The sequence below is a fragment of the Heliangelus exortis genome, chromosome 10 (assembly GCF_036169615.1).
Source record: "Heliangelus exortis chromosome 10, bHelExo1.hap1, whole genome shotgun sequence".
In the NCBI taxonomy this organism is placed as follows: domain Eukaryota; kingdom Metazoa; phylum Chordata; class Aves; order Apodiformes; family Trochilidae; genus Heliangelus; species Heliangelus exortis.
In genome coordinates this window covers 7,804,590-7,826,728 of record NC_092431.1, presented here as the reverse complement: position 1 = coordinate 7,826,728, position 22,139 = coordinate 7,804,590, and the positions used below count along the sequence as shown (strand labels likewise).

Sequence of the window (22,139 nt, the reverse complement as noted above, 5' to 3'; positions counted from 1 at the left end):
GGCCCAGCTACAGAATGAAAAGTTTATCTCCCTAGAATCTCTCACACATTAAAGCACTTACTCTGGTTTAGGAACAGAAGCTAATACCCCTTTCACAAGGACACGAGGAAAGCACAGAACAGTGATAAATGGACTTGTTCTAGCTAGTGAAAGCTAGAGTAAGGCATTTTCAGAACAGGAGTGGGAGAGTGCAGATAAAAAGGAGTCAAATAACATGCCTTTTATCTAGCTTATACTGTTATTCAATTGGGCATGGTGATTGCAGTGTGGAGAGGAAGAAAGAAAGTGGAAACTGACATTTAATTAATTCCCTTCCAGGGGAGGAGACAACAGCAATCTGCTTTAACTATGATAGTAGCTAACTAATTGAACAGTTTTCGTATCAAAGTCTGGATCAAATAAGTAGATCTGTTTCTTTGTTTTTCCAGGAACTCCCTCCTCCTGCTCTCTTAACACACAAGACATGTGCTCTGCTTCTTTGCAAATCCTGACCACTTCCACCCTCTCAGCATGCTGAAGAGTATGGAGTCTGAACAAAAACGAAGTCAGAATCCAATGATATTTTAAAACAGTGAGTGATAACGTGGTTATTTAGCAGTTACTATAGAAAACAAACAAAAATGTTGAACAGATACTGTATTTTGAGGCTTTAATTCTTAAATTAATACCTTAAATAAACATCTTGTGGGAGTGTAAGAGCCATGAAATTACTTCAAGCTTGTGAAGAGAAGAAAGTAATCATGTTTCTGCTACCTTACATGGCTACCTACATAATTTTTCACACAGTACTTGTACAGTGAATAAAAGTTTCAGAAAATTAGTAAAAAAATAAGGAAGATGGAAAAAGAGTGATAGGACATAATAGAGGATACAAACTTCGTGACTCTAGAGAAAAAGCCAGGAGCTATTAGGAGCAAAAGCAAGCGTGGTTCAGATAAAGTTCTAAGACTTGTAGAAAAAGAACATTAGAGAAGAAACCATTTAGATGAAAGGAAAGACTAGAATGGGAACATAGTACACTTACTTCTGCTTTTTTGCGATTTTTTGTTTTGATTTCCTGTAGCTGTTTTTTTTCCTTTGGAGGTTTGTAGGTGCTTGGAGGAACCTGTATTAAAAGGCAATAACTTCCACAATATGCAGTATAAAACATTCCAAGTGACAGAATGGAAATAAACAAACCACATACACTTTTACTGTAGAACAGCTGCAGTTATTTTTTAAATATTGATTCTTTTCTGTTACTGCTAGTGTAGAAGGCACAGACAGATTCCAATTAGCTGGGACTACCCAGGCTTTTCAGTCCTGTCCAATGTAATACAAATCCTGGTCAAAAGACCAGAAGGAATTAAAAAATGGGAAACTAGTACAAGGGAGGCTCTAAATTAATAATAAATCCGATAGGCCCAATCAAGGGGAAAGAAAAAAAGAGTTGCCAGAAGGGTAAAAGTTTTCTTTGGCTGTAGTCTTCTTACACATTGTGTTTGGCCACTGCTGGAGAAAATACCCTGGGCAAAATTGGCCTTTGCTGTGGTCTGCCCTGGCTGCCCTTATGTAACTGAGTGTCCCTGGAGATGTAGAATAAGTATTTGGAGGTAGAGGACTGAGAGCCTTCCTGGCATTAGCCAAAGATGTCAAGAGGAAGTGCTGCAGGTAAAATGACAAGGCAAGACCTACCATCTGGCTGTCATATGGATCAACAGGGGACTCAGGACTGTATGGTTTTGAGTTAAGCTGAAATTTTGTGGGGTTTTCAATGTTTTCTTGAGCAACACATTTTACCCAAAAGAAAACTCTGAAAAAAGACTGGATGTTTCCTTCCTATGTGAGTGAGATAGTCTGAGATTTACTGGACATCATGAATATTTTTCTTGTTAAAGATGTTCTGTGGTTACAGAATTAATTCAAGAATTAATAAGAAAAACCTATAATCTCTATTGTACTTTAGGTCAGTTAGGGAACAGGGGATCCCATCTAGTTTTATTGGACTATATAAAGATCTGTGTGTTGAAAACCCCATGAATCTGATTTATTCCCCCCGTCTTTACTAGTTGACATCATTATCTAGAGGCAAAACAAATGCACCAACAAAAGCAGCTAGCAATTAAATGCACCGGTGAGTCTGCTCAGGTATTTCTGTGAGCTTTTTAAGTGAAGTAGAACTGGAAGTATTTCCCAGCAGTATCTAAGAATTTTTATTATACTTTTATGGATGGAGAAATTAAAGCCCAGAGGATTTGCAAAGGGTTGCACAGACAGTGAGTGTCAGTTTATCTTCTTCCTAGTCATGTGCTTTACCTGCAAAACTGTTCTTGTCTGCCAGCATAAGCTGAAAATCTCTCCTCGGAAACTGCTCTGCTTATTTCAAGTAATTTAAGGAGGGGACTTTTCAATCAGTTCTGTTTCAGAAATGATCTTAGCCTTGTAATTTTAGCTCTCAGACACCATGGTGATGCATATCAATCAGACAGTCAGAGAGACAATACAGCAATTACCCAGTTGCTGGGAGAGGATGAATCATGATAAGTAAATTGTAAATTCCAGCAATAGAGAGATCAGAAAGGAGAAACTGTACCTACTTAATCCTCATGTGAATAAAAGGGGGCTGGGAGTAAAAGACACCAACCTTGCTTTTCCTCTCCTACTTTCTGGATATCCTTTTACCAGAGGTTTATTTAGGGAGTAGGTACAACACAAATAATCACTTTGAACTTCGGTTGTCATCACTCTTCTATTGTTTTTAAAGCTATTGTCATAAGATGGACAAGGGCAAGCTAATTCAGTGCTATTGTATCAAGAGCCTCTATTTTTATTAATAAAAAAGAATGTATTATTTCATCTATATATTTTCAATCAAAATCCTCTGTCTTGGCCAAATTAATTCACCCATTTAATTATTTTTTAAAAAATAGAGCAGCTCCACTCAAGCTGAGCTTGACTATATATAAGACTATATATAAGACTTATTTGGCTGAATGGTGTTACAATAACACCTCACTGCAGCCTTTATATTTTTTTAACTCAAGGCCCAGATATCCACTAAGTTAAATGTGTCCAAATCATTCTGCATGTTATCAAGTTGAAGCACCTGCCTCCACTTGTTTCCTTTGCAGACTTCAAGCTAAAACACTTATTTTTCTTTGTAGAATTGTATTAATGTGTGTGTGCATATGTGCACGTTTGTGTGTCCATTCATGTGCTTGTGTGTAAAGGACAGTGGAGAGAAAAATTTATTGTCCTTAAGCCAAACATTGAGTGAAATGTCTCCTTATTAAATTTCAAAATTAAATTGTTTTTCCTTCTTACTTACTCTCCTCCATTTCTGATGAATGCTTATGATGATGAACCTTGTAGGCCTATATTACTCCAATAAAACTTTCCAAGGTCATTATAGATCCCTGAGTAAGACAAGTACCCTGCCTTCTGCCACAAGGCACATCTCCAGTCCTCCCCTGGGGTCAGTGTACAGGACAGCTCCTGAGTTTCATGTATGTGTTACTTCTCATCTCACTTTGCATTTTATCTCTGGAATATAACCTGATCTAGCCAAAGGAAATACCTAAATAGTAATTCTATTAAGCAGAATGAACTAATTTCACCACAGGTATGCAGTAACGTATCAGTAGTCACTGCCCAAACTCCAGGCACTTCCATGTGAGTTCATGCAGCTCTTTCAAAGTCAAGCAGTATCTACACCTGGAGGTGCTGTGACTACAGTAGTCCCTGCTAATATGCCACATGACAGGTTCTTTGACAGATGCAGGAGAACAGTGAGAAAAAATGGATATCTCATAAAACTAAACAATTTGTGAGAAAATGGATGAGAACATTTTTGCAGCAGGTTAATGGATGTCATCTGAAAGAGCTTTATTTCTGTGTATTCCTCTCAATTACATACAACCCTCCACCACGCAGTAGCCAAAACTATGGCCTGCTCTCATTTTACTTTTTCTTGCCATCTGGGCTGTCTTTTCAGCCTCTGTTAATTTCAGAATCTAAAATGGTGATACGGGCAAGAATATGGCAAATTAAAGTAAAGCTTCATTTGCTGAGGTAGGTACAGAAATGAGCACAACATATGTGACTACTACACTAATGGTTTTAGATTCACACAAGCTTTTAAATTTGCAGACTTTGCCAGAATGTAAACCAAAATTAGTATAATCCTAACAACACAAATGAACTTCAGTAAATGCATCTGCACTACAGCAAATTTATCCTAAGTGGGACTGCACAGCATTAAGGTACTAAAATGACAGCAATATGACTCATTCCTATACTGATTAAGTAGTTATTAAATGCAGTTTTTCAGAGCCTGATATTAAGCTGTTTCAATGTAAAATCCCATTAACTGTATAACACACTACCATTAAATTGCTCTGCCATCCTAAGATGAAAATGGTTTCTAGGAGCATTCAACACATGTATAATTTAAAACATGAAGTGCTAATACAAGGTGGCAGATAATGCCCAGAACTATGACTTCCAAACTCACTTCCCTCTGCATTTAAATACAGATTATTTTGGAGTCCTTATTAAGTTAGTCCTAGCAGCTTGATCCCAAATCCTGTTTGCCTTATCCCACTGAGCTAACTTAAAACCAGTCATGTGTCTCCAAATTGTACCAGTGCATCTGAATTAGAATCTTACACAATGAGTAAAACAAAAATGTAGCATTTCAAAGATAAATCTCATTTATAAGTGAGCAATAAGTTTAAACAGAAAACCCCTAATTTTAGAGATTAGTACAAATAGAAAGGAATACAATTCCATCCTCCAGAAGGAGATGCAAGGCTGGAGTCCATCTCATAGCCAGTGAAATTGCTTTGCCATTTGTTTTAACAAGATCATACACAAAAAATTTTTCTAAGTTTATAAAAATTTTCCATTTGAATGTTCCTTTCCTACCTGCTTCTGTGTATTATCTAAAATAAACATCTTACAAATCCAAGGTCTGCCAGAGACACTTGTACCAACGCTGCTATCACTTTGTATATTTCTACATCCAAAGTCACAAAACAACTACAGTAACCAACATTTTTCTTTTCCTTTCCTTGGCTTACTGTTTGCTTACAGAGCATTTACTGAAATGAAATCAATCAGTTTGTGTTTTTTTAGAAATCTAACCTTCAATAATAGAGAATATTACAAAGATAATTTTCTGTCAAATTTCTACAATTATTTTGAAAGAGACTACTAACTCCCCTCCCATGATTTTGTGTACAAGCATAGATAAAAATTCATCTCTCTCAAAGCATAAAAAAACTCACAGGTTGTGTTTTTTCCAGTACTGGTATTGGCAGTGGTACAGGAATGGCACGTGGCTTCGAAACAGTCAAATTAAATTCCTGGGGCTGAGTAACCTTTGAAGTCTTGCGAGTGGCAATATGATTATTTAATTTAGCTGTGAGCTGGTCGATCAGCTGCTGTACTTTTGGCTGCCATCTTCAAATAAAAACACATTTTTCAATTTTCTTTCATTGCTTTTCCTTCATACAAACATACATGTAATACATGAGGTTGGCATTAATACTAATTCTGCAATGCTTTCAGCCATTCAATATAAATAAAATTAACCTGTGATTTGTACCCGTGGTTGAGCTGGACTGTATTACTTCACCTCTTGATAGCTGCTAGTCCATTCAGACTGCTAGTGAATTTTGCTGAATAAGCAACTATTTTACCAGTTTGTTTCACAGCAGGATCAGACTCTGGATCAGAAAAGGAGCTGCCATAATCTAAGTACACACTTACCCTGCTTGGATGAAGAGACTATGAACAAACAGTGGTCTGAGTACTGCCACTTCTACCAACTGACAGAACACAATAAATAAATCTTACAGAACAGGCAGTTCGGATTAAAAAAAAACAAAAACAAAGCAGTAATGAGTTTGGTGAATCAGCAAATGAAACCTCAATCAACCCTAAGGGGCAATGAAGATGATTTTGATTTCTCTGGTTTTGGATTTTGGCTTGTATGAAGTCTCAGACTTCTTCCAAGGAATGAGAGGAAGGTGCAGAATTCAAGTTAGGACAGAAGTTATCACAGGGCTAATTATGGTGACAGCTTCCTGTCAGTTATTCCTCTTCTACATGTTTTCTCTCTGTAAATATTACACATGCAATAGAGCTTTCCCAGAACTTAAAAAGTAGCTGATTATGCAAATTACCAGTATCTTGTTTATGTGACTGTTACCTTAGCCAGTACTCTCATTAGGGATGTGGCTTGAGAGTCACTTCTGCAAGTTAACCTCACTGACATTACAAAAGGAATACAAAGACATATTTAAAAGAATTTAAGCTTCTGAAGTAATTAAACTAATCAATGCACACTCATTCCCTCGAAGGAAGTTTCAAACCCAGTAATCAAATATGGTCTTTACCATTCTTGTACAGTTTACATTTCCTACTTTCAGGAAAAACACGTGTTGGTTACACTGCATGTGACTGACTGGGAGGGGCAGCTCTGGTAAGCTTAGTGTTAATGAAACAAGCAAGAGATTAAGCATCTGCAAGCATGCATAGGTACATATAAAAAGTGTGTGGATATGGATGAATATCTCAATCTGTACATCTCAATCTCTATACAATTGTAAGTATATTTTATAATTAGAATGACTACAGTGGAATATATTGAGTCAAATTCTATCCTTATACATTCCTGCAGTTCCTGTAGAACTGAGTGGAATTTGGGAGTATTGCAAGCCAAATCTATACTATACATTTGCTAATCTGGCAAAATCTACACAGAATGATGGAATTCATTCTACTGACTTTGATTTGGCAGTTAGAACTGTGTGAGTGTACCCACATGGATGTACCAATCTTATCTGTCCTGGGTAAAAACAAGAGTGAAAAGGTGACACAATAGGCTGCAGACCTACTTTTTCACTACGTGAAAATGTTCTGTTTTGGTGAGAGTAGCCAAGCAATTGTATCACCACCTAACCAATGTGTGGACACACTTAGCAAATCATTTGAACTGTTAAATGATGCTGCAATTGTGTAAATAAATAATTTCAAAAGGCTTTTTTACATGTGTATCTAATTTGCTGAGAAGGGATTTTATGACCATCAGCATAAACAAGCCCGTGCATAAAGCCATACTCAGGGAAGCTAAACATCTTTTTTTCATATGTTTAATGTCATTGAGATGTTGAATTGATTTGCAACACGGATCTGTAAGATTATTTGAATGTTCTGGGTTGGTTTTTTTTCAGAGTATCATGTTTGATCTGTTCAGGGGCACTGAGAAACAAACATACAACAGCTGTGAAATGACTTTTCTACAAGAGAACCTTGCCTCTGGGTAAGTAAAAGGGATTACTATACTCTCACAAAGACAAGAACTGTTCAGAGTGACTTCAGTAGCAGAAACACTTTAACAGCAAATTGAACTTTCAAGGGAGCTTTCCTCAGCTTTTAAACTTTGAGGAGGTGACAGAATACTTAAGTACTGCTTACCTTAGCAAAGGATCAATCCAATTTTCTTTTACATACTGTGAATCGTAGAAATGACTCCATTCATCTTTTATCCAAGTGTTCAAATACAAGGCATTGAAGAAGAATCTAAGAAACTAATAATGTGATTCCTGTTAAATATGAATACTGAGGGTATAGCATATAGACAACTCCAAAAATATATTTGCTTTTACTACAAACACTGCAGAAGAATTTGCTTGTTTTTTTGCTGTAGTTATGATCATAGTTACTTGGTATCTGTAGGTTCTTCCTAACTCTGTTAGGACAACCCCATTTTGTCTTTCAGCCCCATTTTGTGGAACACTAACAGATACTAAAATATTTTTAGTGGCATGAATAAACCTAGGGCCTGCAATTTGGGCATGTGTTCATCCACCTTTAACTTGCTTTGAACTTTGTGAAACAAAAGGTTTTATTCAAAATTAAAGTATTTACAACTGCAGTACACTGAATTTAATATAATTATACAACAGAGTTTCAAAGTCTAAATACTCACAATCAACTCCTGATTATTAATACCTAGGTGATCCCTGGTGCCCAGAAACATCTCAGGCCTGGCAATGCACCCCAATTACTTAAGTTCTTGGGAACTGGGGAGGGAGGACTGCTGGCAACTATAGTAACTGCTGTACAATTTGGTTTCTTCTTTTATTGACATATAATTAATTGACATATTCCAATTAAACTAGAAGACCAAATTTGGCACACTTCAATGTTGTAGGGCTCTATGTGCTGGAGAAACAGTGCCTAACATTTCAACTTTTTTCCCTCTGGAGTTCACTAGAAGTTCAAGAGCCTTTCTTTAAACCTGAACTGCTCAAATGGCCTTTTCATAGAGGCTCTTGAAAAATGGCACTCAGATTCAGTGTGTATCATTTATAGCAATATAAATTCCAAACTTGACCCTGACCTTTTTCATTAAAATTCTGCAAAATGAAAGCACAAGGAAGTATGATGCTAAAATAATCTAAATAATAGGAAAAAAACACCCCTCACTAAATAATACACGTATTATGTGACATACTGGAAAGCAGTGTGCAGTCACTTGAGAAGCTTTCAAATAGAAACTGCAGAGCTTATTAGTTCAGACTTGGCATCGGCCTGTCTTGGGTTGATTTCCACAGGGCCATATAGGCTTTTGTATTGAGTTTTTAGTTCTGGAGGACTATCAAGGAGATTTTAAATTCACATGTGCTGCCAAGCCCAAAGTGGCTCAGATCTTTGTGAATAATTTGGCTATAAACAACTCAGATTCGACTCAAGGTGTTTGCTGCCCATGTTCAGCAGCTGTAGCAAGACTGCTACTTTAAATCTATAGTCGTGATGTGACCACTTTCAAGGAATTAACCTATAAGTATAATATTATTTTTATTGCTTCTGGTACAGCAAAAAGACTGATGAACAACTGAAAGACAAGATTAATATTATCCTCTTGGATTCACATTCTTGCCTAGAAAGTACTGCTTTGCCACAAAACTGTAGATGCTGGCATATCAGCACACAATCCAAAATAATATATTTCATGCCTAAAAGCATACTAAAAGCTAACTTCTGGGTTGTGAAGAAGTTGATTTTTTTGTGGTTTCAGATTCAGTGTAGTTTGCCAAGCATATGCTAAAGGATGCATTTCACCACACTGGTCTAGAAACTCATTCTTTCTCCTTACAGAGAGTCTTTTTCTGTACTACATGCAAATTGGATTATATTTTTCAACTAAAATAGTAATTTGTACTAACACAATGTATGAATAAAATGCTAGAAGTCAAGACAGACATCACACTCTCCAACAGAAATGATACACCATAGCTACACTACTACTATAAAAAAATTTTACATCTAGATTTTACATCCAGAAAAAAAAATACATCCAGCTCTATATATTGCAGAAGCAGAGAACATGTTCCCTGCCACTCTTTTTGCCCTGTAGAAGGGCAGATGTGTTTTTAAACAAGTCTGTATACAGGGGAGTACATAAGCTTTTATACTTAAAATAAAGCAGATGCTGAAGGGTGAAGCTAGTTTCAAACTTCTAAGTATGCAGAAAACTCCTAAAAGAAGTTGATGTAGAAATAAGGCAGGTGGTGATTTGTCTATCCTCAGTTTTCTTTCATTAGCTTTCATTAAACTGAACTTCTCCTCCCTCTCTGTGTCTCAGTATTCCTCTCCTACAGCCTACTCCATCCTCAGAGGCTTCAATCAGTTGTTTACTACATTTCCACAAGAAACTAAACCTCTGATCTGTTGCTTGAACTCTCCCTGACAAATCTTCATCTGATATTCCCACCTCATCACGATAGCAATTACATCTTATCTAGTGGTTTTATTTTCTGTTCTTCTTTCTGAAAAGAACAATCACACTAAAGTTACAAATTTGGGTTTTATCCTGTCGTTCTGTAATTATACAGCCCTAAAGAATTTTTGTCTATACTGTTAACATTACAGAATGAGATTTTAGGGTTTTGTGTCCAAGCAAATGAACAAGAGTTAATGAGGTAGCATTATTGTTCTGCTTGGATATTCTCCCTAAATGAAAATATTTGAGCATGCATCAATCACAGGGACACAGTGTGACTTTAACTTGAATGGGTTCTGTCATGCAGTCTTTTGAGAGAAAGGTCCTAAACTACTTGATTTTACTCAACTGAACAGTCCATTTAATTTCATGAACTCTAGCCATTTGTGTAAGGGTTTGCTGCATGATTAAGAAAATTCCTTTCAGCCTGTAATTTGCAGGCTGAATGAAAACAAACCAAAAAAAAAAAGGTTTTTAATTAAATACATGTGAATAAGTTTCATGCATCTCAACTGAACTCAGACATAATAGTGTCTCAGGCAAAATCTATGGGTCAGCATCCTGAAGGAGAACCCCAAATTTGTGTTGCTTTGGCTGTACATTTGCCTTCTGCTGTTTTTGTCTCTGTTGCTGGGAGGACCAAATGCTGCTTCTAAATCCTCTGGTGCAGGTGCATTAATGTAATTGAGCATCACTTTGAAGAAAAAGAACCTCTTCTACTGCAAGAGAATTAAAACTAGGTACCATGGTGATGAGGATCTGATAAGATAGTTAAGCAAACAAAGTTACATCTAAAGGAAAAAAAAATAACAGGTGCACACCATTTCATAAGCCTATCAGAAGAGTTCTTCAAGACAATGAAGGAGAAATTGTCTGAAGTAGAACATCAGGGCATTGACATTTGAGCCATTTAAAGCTAAGTGACTGAAATCAACAAGAGGTAACTGGCATGACATGGGGAAATTGTGTTGCTAGCTGAATGACCTCAAGATGCATCTAATCCAGTGGCTTGTGTCTAAAATGTTTAGCAAAAAAGGGGCTGGGAGGGCATTTTAGACAGAGTGATTTGTCTGTCTACCAGATTATGATAATTCTTTCAGCCACTTCTCTGTTCTTCCTAACAGTTAATGAAACATATAAATTTTGTCTCTGAATGTAATTAATAAAAAGCATTCCATAGGAAGCCCATCAAATCACGGTGAATAGAGGGTTTCTAAAAATGCTGTGCAGACAACCTAACCTGCTCTCTCCCTACATAGTTAAATGCAAATGTACTCATTAAAGAGACACTGGCATCCACATGAACATTCCATGTAATTGGTATAAGGCTACAGCTTAGCCTTTTGAGTATTAATTACTAAAATTTGCCTGTCTCTTGGATTCTACATTTGTTGTTCGAATGCTGTGTTTGGACTATGCCTTGAAACATCTGGATGTGGAAGTTTACGTATACTGTGGAACCAGTAATTTAATTTTTATCCTATTTAGCTAAGAAAACAGGGCTTATGAGAAAACATTGTTACTCTGTTTATCTCTCTCCTTCTCTTTTCAACACAGCTTAAGATAATCATCCCTTTCTACAATTTTGAAAGAAAACTAGAAGATATTAGTATTTCTACAAATTTTATGAAAATTTGCAAACAAGTAGTGGAGCAAACACCACATTTATAACTCCAGAGAGGAAAAGGCAGGCAGAATTTTGTTGTCGTGCTGTTTGTCAGCAATGGTTCAGTTAATTGCACATATGTTGTAACTGGTAGCTCCAAATCTGCAACTGATTTCTGGGAAGGAGAAGAAATCATGGAAGTACAATAGGCTTGATAATCACAGTGGTAATGGGTTGTTCAGTGAAAAAAAGGACACTAATCAGTAGGAACTGCAAGCTTCAATAGATTCATTGCATATGGAAAGAACTTGTTCTGCCTAAAGTCAATTAAAGAACGTGAGCAGAGACAAGAATGAGTATGCAAGTTAGAGGGACAACTGTGCACATGAACTGTAAATCATGAGATTCTTTTACATTCTCAGATTGTAGAAAAAACATTTTAACTTGTTGTTTAACTGAATATGAGATAATCACTGTGTAAATGTAGAAATTGAAGAATTTTGTGACAAGATAGTGATTTAATTTCTTAATTTAAACAGGAAAGAATACTAATGTCTCATTTAAACCAGCCCTAACATTGAGAAAAGTAATTTGATTAATCAAACACAATTGAGAGATCATTATTGTTTAAAAAATGCTTTGTACTTTCATTACCTTTTGCATTTTTGCAGTGTCCAGAGATTTCACAATTCTGCTGAAGTGCTGAAAGCCGAGCTCTTTGAGTTGAAAAGTAGCCAGATAACAAATAACTATCAAAAGATACATACATTTAAAATTCAGCAGGAAATTCTAGGAAACCTGTATCCCATACTCAGCATACTCTTGGATTTAGACTATTAGTTCAATGTAAAATAGTCTTCAACATTGTTTAACTAAGATAATGCTTTATGATGACAAATTGTTTTATGGAGTTATAATGTTAACCTGGTGTTCATTATTAGCCCTATGACGCTATGATATCTTTCATATAAATTAGTTATCTCTTTTGGGAGTCAGATCCAAGCTAGTGCAAATCTACAATTTTTTTACAATTCTAACAGCTGAGGATCTGGCCATTTACACAAAAAATGTAAAACAATTGTAGCTATCTGAAGTCCCTCACAGAGGTCATTTTGATGCCTGCAAGTAGCTGTTCACAAAACTGGGAGATTTATCATAGCAGCATTTGGAAGCTTGTAATGTGGAAGCTAAGATCTTGCTATGATTTCACAGTCATTTCATTATGCCAAAATCATGACTAAAATGAGCAGCCCTGTCAGCTCCTAATTGCTTGTTCCCAATCCCCTCCTTTAACTTCCTGAGGTTTCTTCTCTTGGGCAGGTACACCCACACAGCCAAGTTAAAACAGATTGTGAATTTTAACCTCAAGCACTTTCTTGATCATTTAACTGGATGGTTGCTAAACACAAGTTCTGACTCAAAGTTTTTGAGCCCCTGTATCAGCTTTCATTTCAACATATTCACTTTGATCAATCAGGTTTCATTTGCACTGCAGTATTTCAGCTGCCACCAAATAGTAATGATAAAATCAGTAAATTTTGACCAATTAATTAAAATTAATAATTTTGCTGTTAGGCTTCAATCTTGTGCTTTAACAAAGCAACATACTTAAGCAGTCTGAGTAGAATATACATTTATCTTGTCCAAGCTTTATTAAATTCAAATCTGCTCACACATAGCAACAGCCCTTATAAGCAGCTTTGATCCTTTAAGTGTCATTGCAGCTTGGCAAAGAGAATCACAAGCAGCTTAAAAAAACGTAAGCCAATGACCTTAGGCTCTCAACTTGTTGATAAAGGAAAATTTTCTGGGCCCTACCCTCTGCCTATGATTAATGGAGGCTTTTGAGTGGACCAGTCCTGACAATCCAATTATAGCAACACTCAGCTTAAAGGTATAATTTATGTGCTCCAGACACTGAAAAACATGGCTTTGGAGAAATGGAGACAACAAAGCATTATCATCTAGAACAAAATCCATATACTATTAATTCATCCTTGACAGTTTAGGTTCCCTTTTGTTTGTTATTTTATTTACTTTCCTACATCTTTCCAGATTGTGACAGAGGAACCAGAATTGCCATAAAAATTTAATAGCTTTAAAACCAGAAAATGTAGATATATTAGATAAGGTTGTGAGGTCTGGTTGCTTGGTTGGTTTTGGGTTTTATTTTATTTTTTGAACAATTTGAATTAAATTGACTGGACTTTTTAAAGTACCCATAAAGCCTCAGAATACAGCTGACTTAAAGAACCAATGCCAGGGCAATTTGTCATTCCAGCTCATTTAGGGACCTAATAAATCAACCTCAATATATGTGTATTAAATGCATAGCATAAAAATATTTTTAAAATTATTTTTATTGTACTTCTGAATGCCTGAAATAACTTCAGGAGTTGTAATAACAAGGTCACACTATCAGATATAGTTGTGTTGTAACTGATTCTAACAAAGTAATTAATACAATTAAAATAATTGGCCTCACTTGGGGAGAAAGACAGAAGTCTATTTATGCCATTGTGATGGTCAGTAACAAAGAAACCCATGTATGGGTAGAGACAATTGTATTGTCAGTCTGTGGGACGTGCTGTGTCCCTCAACAGACAGAGCTTTGTCACAGAATTCAATATCTGAATGCAGAGGTGTCAGATTGCTTGGAAAGGAATAAAGGGAAGTCACTGAAAAGCATTTTTTAAATTGATAGTTAAACTTCCAAGGTACTTCAAATCACCAGTGCTATTTTCCATCTGCATGTTACCCAATCTGCAGGCATATTCTGCAGAATTTTCTTGACGTAGAATTCCAGTTGACATCTGTGACAGTCCAGACCAAATTGCAATTTCAGGATTTAGGCTTTACCATCATAAAGCAGTTGGAAAAGATCCTGTATTTCATACTGCACTGGGCACAAGAAAGTGCTTGTAACAACATAACAGCACAATGAATTATATTAGTAAAATAATATTTTTCAAAGTTTTGTGATAAACATATTTTGTGTGTTAAAGAAAACTTACCAATATAGAGATTACGCTCAGAAATCAGGCAGTACTTCCCATCCCGAACAAAGAAGGCATTGACTACTACATCCAATAAGGATTTATATTCTATGCACCCAGCTAGTGTATCCAACACAAATTTTTCTTCTGTCACATTAGCAGTCTACAAAGATAGAAAATTAATTATGATTAATGTATCCTGGAAAGAAAATGTTAGTTGTGTACAAAAAGATGTAAAATAATTTGGAAGCAACTGGATAACATGACTAATGAAAAGCAGTGCCTGTGGTAGGGCTGATGCTCTTTTAATACTATCAAATATGGGCAGTTCTAACAAGTTAATGACCCTTGCTGAGTAAAAAGTAACCTTCCCCAGTGATAAGCTTCCAGTTTATCTTCTTGCATACTCATTTAGTTAAAAGGCCTTGATGTTTGAATATCATCAGTTAATGCAAAGAAATCTTGAAATCTCTGAGCTACAAGTAATGATTAACTCAGTCAACTGCATGGGAAATTTTCAGTTTGCTTTTCCAGGAGGAAACTTGTTCATTGCAGGTGAAGTCTGTGCTGCTTGGGGAGACTAAATCAGGGAGGACAAGAATAATAGAAAGGAATTTAACTGCCCCTGTACCCCAACAATGGAAAATATTACTATTTTAAACCAGGCCTGTGAGTCCAGGCTTCTTACTAATGTAGACTGTGTTCCTTCCCCAGTTGTGCCCCCTGCCATGCACAAGGTTCATGAACCCCATAAGAGACCAGCAAAAGGAGGGTCAGATCCCCCTGCATGCCATGGGGATCCTATCTCCCAATCCCTTTAAGCAGTCTGAATTGCTCCTGAACTTTATGGAGAGTTTCATTCATAATAAATAACCTGGAGAAAATCTAGTGGAATGGGGTATGACTGAAGACATTTTGTCGCCCAGATAATGTTGAAGAAACAGAAGAAGAAGAAACAGTGTAACCAAGGTAATAATTACATGGATACAGGGAAGCTTCACAAAGTCTGCTGGGCAGTGCTAGAGACTGAGTGAGAATCTGCTCAGGATTTCACCTACATTCTTAATTAGGACTCTGGATAAGAACCAAAAGGCTGTGGTTGAGGCACACAATAAATAAAGGGGAATGCATTTGGGAAAATGGAGCCAACTAGAGTGAGGTGGCAAAGAAGGGGCGTAGAGAAAGGAGTGGAAAGGAAGGTAATGGAAAAGAGGAGATAAAGAAAGGCTTACATGGGGAATGGACACAAACAGAAGAGCAGAGGAAAGAGACTGAACACATCTGAAAATACAAAAAAAATATTTTAATTTCCAGGGAAGAATGGACTTCACCTTCCTCAGAACTGTGAAGTCCTGTGAGGTACACAGACTACTCCCAATACAGCTTTTCTGGATGAATATTTATGGAATTTATTTTACAAAACTGACAAATTTCAGAAATCACTTCTACCGCCACATGTTCAAATATGTATCCCATATTTGATATAGCTGAGAATTCAACCACAAAAGGCAAAAGCAAACCTAATGCTTGAAGGGCAAAGTGAGAGAGGATGAAATAGTCCCAGTAAAAGTAGGATTGTGAAAATTTGTATCTAAAACAATTGGTCTTCTTGAACAAATGCTGATATTCATGAGCAGATCAATCTTCAGACAACAGTAGCTCTGATGATAAACAGCAAACCCATGGTAAAAGAAGACAAGGCTGTTGGTAAGAAGCCAAACAAAACCTCTCATGACCATCCCTGCTAGAATATGAGTTATTTCCAAGGTCTTTATTTGATCAGAATCTTTACATACATTCACCTTCTGAGTACTTTGCTGTATAAAGTGCTACAATGAACTAGTGCTTTTCAAATGTCTGTGGAAAGATGACCAAAAGTAGACAAATAGGTAACAAGATTAAATCAGTGCCCAAATCACATTTCCTATACGGTTCAGACTACAGTATAAAAATACAATTGCATATTTATATTTACTTCTTTTAGTGTCCTGAATTAACAAGTCAGTCAGAAATTACTTATTAGGACAAACACAGAAATAACTTACTTACTTCAGCTTACTCTTGCTTATTTCCTGAGCAAGAAAGCACAAACCCACTTACGTTGCTTCTAACTAAGCAAGAAAATGACAGAAGGTGCAGCCTGGAGACAGCTCTGCTGCAGAACATTCATACTGGTTGGCAATTCTGTGAACCACAGGTCAGAAAGTCTTATCGTGAAATAATGATTTAATCTGCTTTCAGCTTTTTCTGGTTACAAAAATTAAGAATAGTTAAACAGCCTACAGCTGTGTCACCTAAGGAAATGATCTCATCAGAACTCATAACTAAACAAGACTGGGCAGGATCAGCACTTGGATAAGAAAGATCAAAGGTGAGGCAGTTGTTGGTTAAGCCCTGCTAATAATTGAGTGAATCAAAACCTGAGCCAATGCATTTCCTCATTTCATCCACTGGATTTCCAAATAAGTAATTTTATTTAATGTCTGTCATGTTTTCAAAACCTTTTCATTCTCACAGAGATTTTGCTCTGCAAAATGTCTTTTGCTATCTGTTCCTTGAAGTTCAGGTGAGAATGTTTGGCTGTCAGGTGTCTCCAGGATCTGGCACTTCTCAACACTGGAATCTGGAGTGGCTCCCGCAACCTGGCAGAGGCACTAGTGGGGTGCTGGACTCCCTTGCACATACTCTGGAATGACCTGTATGTGCTGGTTTTGTGTTTTGAGAGTAACAATCTAGCCCAAAATTATTGGTTTCACTAGGAAGAACCACAAACATCTGGACAATAGGCTAATGAGGATATTTTATGTAGGTCACCAACATGCTATCAAAGCAGCAAACGAAACACCTCAGGTATCATATTAGAAGGACATAAAAACTATAGAATGTCCAATACTATGAATGGAACATACAGTGCTGATAATGATTGGAATCTGGTAGTACTTTTAGTAGATGGAAAACTGATTTACCAATCAGAAACGCCCAATAGAAAAAACACTGTAGAAAAGTCAGGTCTGAAACAAAACATACCTAAGTAAATAAGAGAGCTCTATCTTGCAATCATTTAGATTTGTGCTGTTAGAATCTGACCCTCCTGATTTTTGTCTGCTCAGTAGTGCACAACACTGGGTTTCTATTTGTCATTCTGCTCACATGAGACACACAGGCTTGAATCTAGTCTGGAACTGGAAGTCAGAGCATTAACCTGGCATTAACCAGGATACAAACTGGAAATTTCTGCATGGGTCAGTTACTACTGGCGAATGGCTAAGTGGCTAAGCCTGTGTAGAAAAATGCTACGGTATTTTTAGGATCAAATGCTTATTATGAAACACAAAAGAAAAGTGACTTTTCCATGATGAATTATAATCACCTATTTAGTGCTGAAATAAAGCTGAATTTATATAAATATAGATCTTACTTTTTACTTTCTTGGATAAATTCGCAGCAAAAATATTACTTAGTGAGCTGAAACTATCCCAGAGAAAGTCTTCTGGCTTACCTTTGGCATCAGCTATCCTCCCTGTTCTTCCCCCTTTGAAAGCATTTATTATGAAACCTAGGATTCATGTTTCTCTAATGGACATACTGCTTCCTTTGTCTTTGGATCAGATTTCCTGGGCTGAGAAGAACAATGATCTGCATATTAATTCTTCACAAATATTTATTTTGGCAGCAATGGCAGCTGAATTTACCTGCTCTCTGCCCAGTGAAAAATGATTATTTTAAAACTGGATCAGTTCCCTGATGGAACCCAGCATATGAACACACAGAGTTACACCAGTGCTACAAGGTAGGAGGGCAGTGACAGAAATTAGGGCCCTGAGTGGAAACTGCTTAAGAAAGCAAGCATCCAAGAAATGTCTATGGATCCACTGCCTCGGCTTCTGATTTTCTTGTCACACCTTCATAATCTTATATTCTCATAGTCATTTGTGTATCTGTAAAATCAATGTAAAAAACTAGGTAACTGGAATAGCAGTGTTTTAGACTTTATTGGCAGAAGTGGAAATGAGCACTGGAGCTCCACAGCAGTGTGGAATCAGGCTCTGGCAATAATAACACAGCACACACAGACAATACCCATCTAAACAATATTAATATCTGCCCTTTGTAATTTTCTAAAGCTGATTCAATCCAGTAGCTGCATCAGCCCAAGTCAGGGTGGCACTGAGGACAAAGGGATGGGAAGAGGTGACAGTCTACAATCAGGACAGGGTAGTAATTGCTTCAGTCAGAATAACTACATATAGGCAAATCTTGGTTTGGTTACTTGCAGCATTAGATATTTTTTACTGCCACTTGCCTTCTCTCCCACTATTCTGATGGTCACTTCTGTGCTCAAAGGAAGAATATCTGATCCTGAGAGTCAGCTTCTAAACTTCATTTGTATATATAACATTTGGAAGAAGGAGGTAGGAAACTAGAAAACAGCTTAGTTAGAAGTTTTCCCTATCATTGTCAGATCCATTCTAGGAGGTTGTTGCTTTCCCCATCTTTTGTTGCTTCCCAAGCAGTTACTCAGAGCCTCTGATGTTTACTTCCCTGTTTCCTGGTGATAACCATGAGAAATTTGGACTTCAGTCATGAATGAAAAATGTTGCTGAAATAAATCCCTGAAAGTTACAATAGCACGTTAGAAAGCAGATACCTTTATATTTAAAATCACATAGTAAAACACAGCAAGCTATGTAAGGTCAGATGAAACTTGATATACCTGCAACATCTTAGCTGATTCATTCAAGAAATCCTCCATGCTCTGATTTTCAGGATTAAATTTTTCAAGCTGTTGGACTATTATTGCAATATGTTTTCCATGGCTGACCATCTTCACCATGGAGAGTCCTATAAATATAGTAAATCATTAATTTTTCATGCTTCCTTCAGTTATAACATAATGTATGTTCATAGGCTCATTGAGAAGATATACTGCAGTAATGTAGAAGAGAACATATAGGTCAAGCTTTCCAAATCAGAACAGCTAACAGGAGAAACGAGAATACAGCACAAACATCAATAAAATAGAAGACATAATTACATATTTCTTATTCTGCAAATGTCTCTATATTGAATTTGCATGGCAAGGTTTGGGTAGCAAGGGGCTACCAGGGTGGCTTCAGTGAGAAGCTGCTAGAATCTTCCCCTGTGCTCAGCAGAGCCAATCCCAGATGGCTCCAAGATGGACCTGGACCAAGGCCATCAGCAACAGTGGTAGCATCTCTGGGAGAACTTATTTAAGAAAGGGAAAAAAAAACACCTGGGCAACACCAACAGCAATTCCAGCCAGAGGGAGGAGTGAGAATACATCAGAGAAACCACTGTACAGACAACAAGGTCAGTGAAGAAGGAAGGGGAAGAGATGCTCTAAGCACTGAGGCAGAGATTCCCCTGCAGCCTGTGATGAAGAATATGGTGAGGCAGATTGTACCTCTGCAACCCAGTGGAGCAGAGATCTGCCCGTGGAGGAGCCCACACCAGAGCAGGTGAGTGCCATGGGAAGCCTGCACTGGAGCAGGATCCTGGCAGGACCTGTGGGCTCCTGGGAAGAGCAGCCCATGCTGAAGGAGGTGTTCTGGTAGGAGCTGACCTGGAGCAGTCTGTCCCTGAAGGATCCCACTCTGTGGAAGGGATCCATGAAGTGGGGGAAGAACCTCCCATGGGAAGGACCAATGTGGGAGAAGCTCATGGGATCTGATTCCTGTGGGAGTGACCCCAGGCCTGGAGCAGGGGAAGAGTGGGAAGGATCCTCTCTCAGAGGAGGGAGGAACAACAGAGAAAATGTGGGATGATCTGAGTGAAACCCCCTCTCCCATCCCCCTGTGCCAGAGGTAGAGAAATCACAAATGAAGTTGAACCCTGGAAAAAGGGAGCGATGGGGGGAGGGGTTTTAAGATTTAGGCTTTATTTTCTCATTATCTTATTCTAATTTTGCTTGGTAATAAATTAAATTAATTCCCGAGTTGAGTCTGTTTTGCTCATGGTGATTTACTCGTGGTGATCTCTCCCTGTCTTTATCTTGACCCACAAGCTTTTTAGTATATTTTCTCTCCCCTATCCAGCTGAGGTGGGGAGTGAGGAGCTGCTTTGGTGGGTATCTGGCATTCAGTGAGGGTCAGCCCACCACAGTCTCAGAAGATCTTTAGGTTGACACCTAAAATTATTTCTGTATTAGGTTATTGGATGAAATAAAATACAGAAAGAAGGCATGATTTTCTGCACGTGTGCTGTACAAGTTCTATTTAATACTTTAATACACTGCATCCTGGTGAGATGTAACTGAAAGCAAAATTTTAGTCCTAAATCTTATAATAATAACAGCCTATTTTTTGAAAAAATCAAAAGAAAAGGAACAGAAATAGGGAATATAAGGAAGAAATGAGACAGTGTTGGTCCCCAAAGTGAGCAGCAATCACATTTAGTAGTCTAGGCCACCATCAAGGTTTTTGAAGGCACAGCAGTAGAATAGTTTTGATGCTTGATGCTTTGTTTGTGAAATGACTGGATTATGTTTGTCTGAAATGATGTCTTACTCATATGCATGAGGGTTTGCAGATCTGGGTACCTAGATTTTAATGTTTCCATGCCAAGAACTATAATTCATTTGTTTATACACATGCATATGTTGTTGTGTATGAAAGAACCATAATAGTCATGGCAGTAATGACATAATAGTAATGATATGATTTAATAGTAATTAAAGTAATTAATATGGCTCAGCAGTGGGAAAAAACGAGCACAGAAGTAATTTTCCATGGTGAAAATAAAACTACATTTTTTGAAAATCAGTCTGTTATTTTATATATCATTGTATTTTGGTGTTAGGAAAGAAAGGTTGGTCAAGGTGATTCATGTGATAAAGATAATTAATTTCTAGTTTTAGGAAGATACCATAATATTTCTATATACAGTACTTTTGCACTCTGTCTTCCAGAACTTAAAAACTTAATAATAATTGTCTAAATGGCACTTTTAATGACTAATCTTAAACCACTGAAAAAAAGTTTGTGATTATGCTCAATACGGGCATTTTGTTATCAAGACAAAATGTCCAATTAAACCAAAAATATGCATCAGAACAGGGCTGGATCATGACAAGGGATGGAAAATAATAATAAAAAAAAGAGGTGCTACTGTGTCTCTGCCACAGGGGGAATCACCATTTCTCCACTAATCTCAGAATCATGATCTGTTTCTCTGTACCTGCCAAGGTTCCTACATTCACAAGGGATTTTGGACACTGGAGAGAAATATCTCTGTACTCATTCAGGCTGAATCATAATTCAGGCTCCAACAGCTCTCTCAGTGACAAATATCTTTTCTTCTGATATGTATCTAATAAGTTTGAACTCTCATGCTCTGTACATGCTGATATTCACTCCTCCCCTCCAAATAACCATCATTAAACACAAAATCTGGAATAAGAAAACTTATCATCTCAGGGCAGTATTGCCCTGAGAACTCTGGACATGGAGGGATTCTTAACAGAAAGAATTTCACCTGTAATTGTATTTAAACAAACTGCTATTGTTATCAGCAATGTTTTAAAACATATGTCTGGGGTATAAAGTGCTTTGTGTTATGACATGCACCCTTATTTCTACACAACTGTTTAAGAGAATACTCTAATTGCTATGTCTACAAATATTGTAAGTTTATACTATGTACAAAATGGTAGAGATCTTAATTATGAGATACAGAATTTCAGTTAAAGGGGGTAAGAACCTGTTTTAGCCTTGGTTTATAATGGAGCCTGCAGAGGTTATGAAAG

General features: G+C 37.1%; 1 protein-coding gene and 1 long non-coding RNA gene across 3 annotated transcripts in view; one reads left to right on the top strand and one right to left on the bottom strand.

Moving 5' to 3' along the window:
* CFAP99 (cilia and flagella associated protein 99) overlaps nucleotides 1-19,208 on the bottom strand; it is a 42,920-nt gene extending 23,712 nt beyond the window's left edge. The window contains 6 exon segments of the mRNA XM_071753327.1: nucleotides 1,025-1,105; nucleotides 5,268-5,442; nucleotides 7,462-7,574; nucleotides 12,033-12,127; nucleotides 14,393-14,537; nucleotides 19,089-19,208. Of these exon segments, the coding sequence (XP_071609428.1) occupies nucleotides 1,025-1,105; nucleotides 5,268-5,442; nucleotides 7,462-7,574; nucleotides 12,033-12,127; nucleotides 14,393-14,537; nucleotides 19,089-19,208 (729 nt within the window).
* The window catches only part of LOC139800410 (uncharacterized), a 46,659-nt gene extending 26,331 nt beyond the window's left edge, over nucleotides 1-20,328 (top strand). For both annotated transcript variants that reach the window (XR_011727741.1, XR_011727742.1), the window contains 3 exons: nucleotides 429-571; nucleotides 7,218-7,306; nucleotides 12,050-20,328. This is a non-coding gene — a long non-coding RNA (uncharacterized lncRNA). The remainder of the gene's footprint in view (nucleotides 1-428; nucleotides 572-7,217; nucleotides 7,307-12,049) is intronic.
* The last annotated feature ends 1,811 nt before the right edge of the window (nucleotides 20,329-22,139 follow it).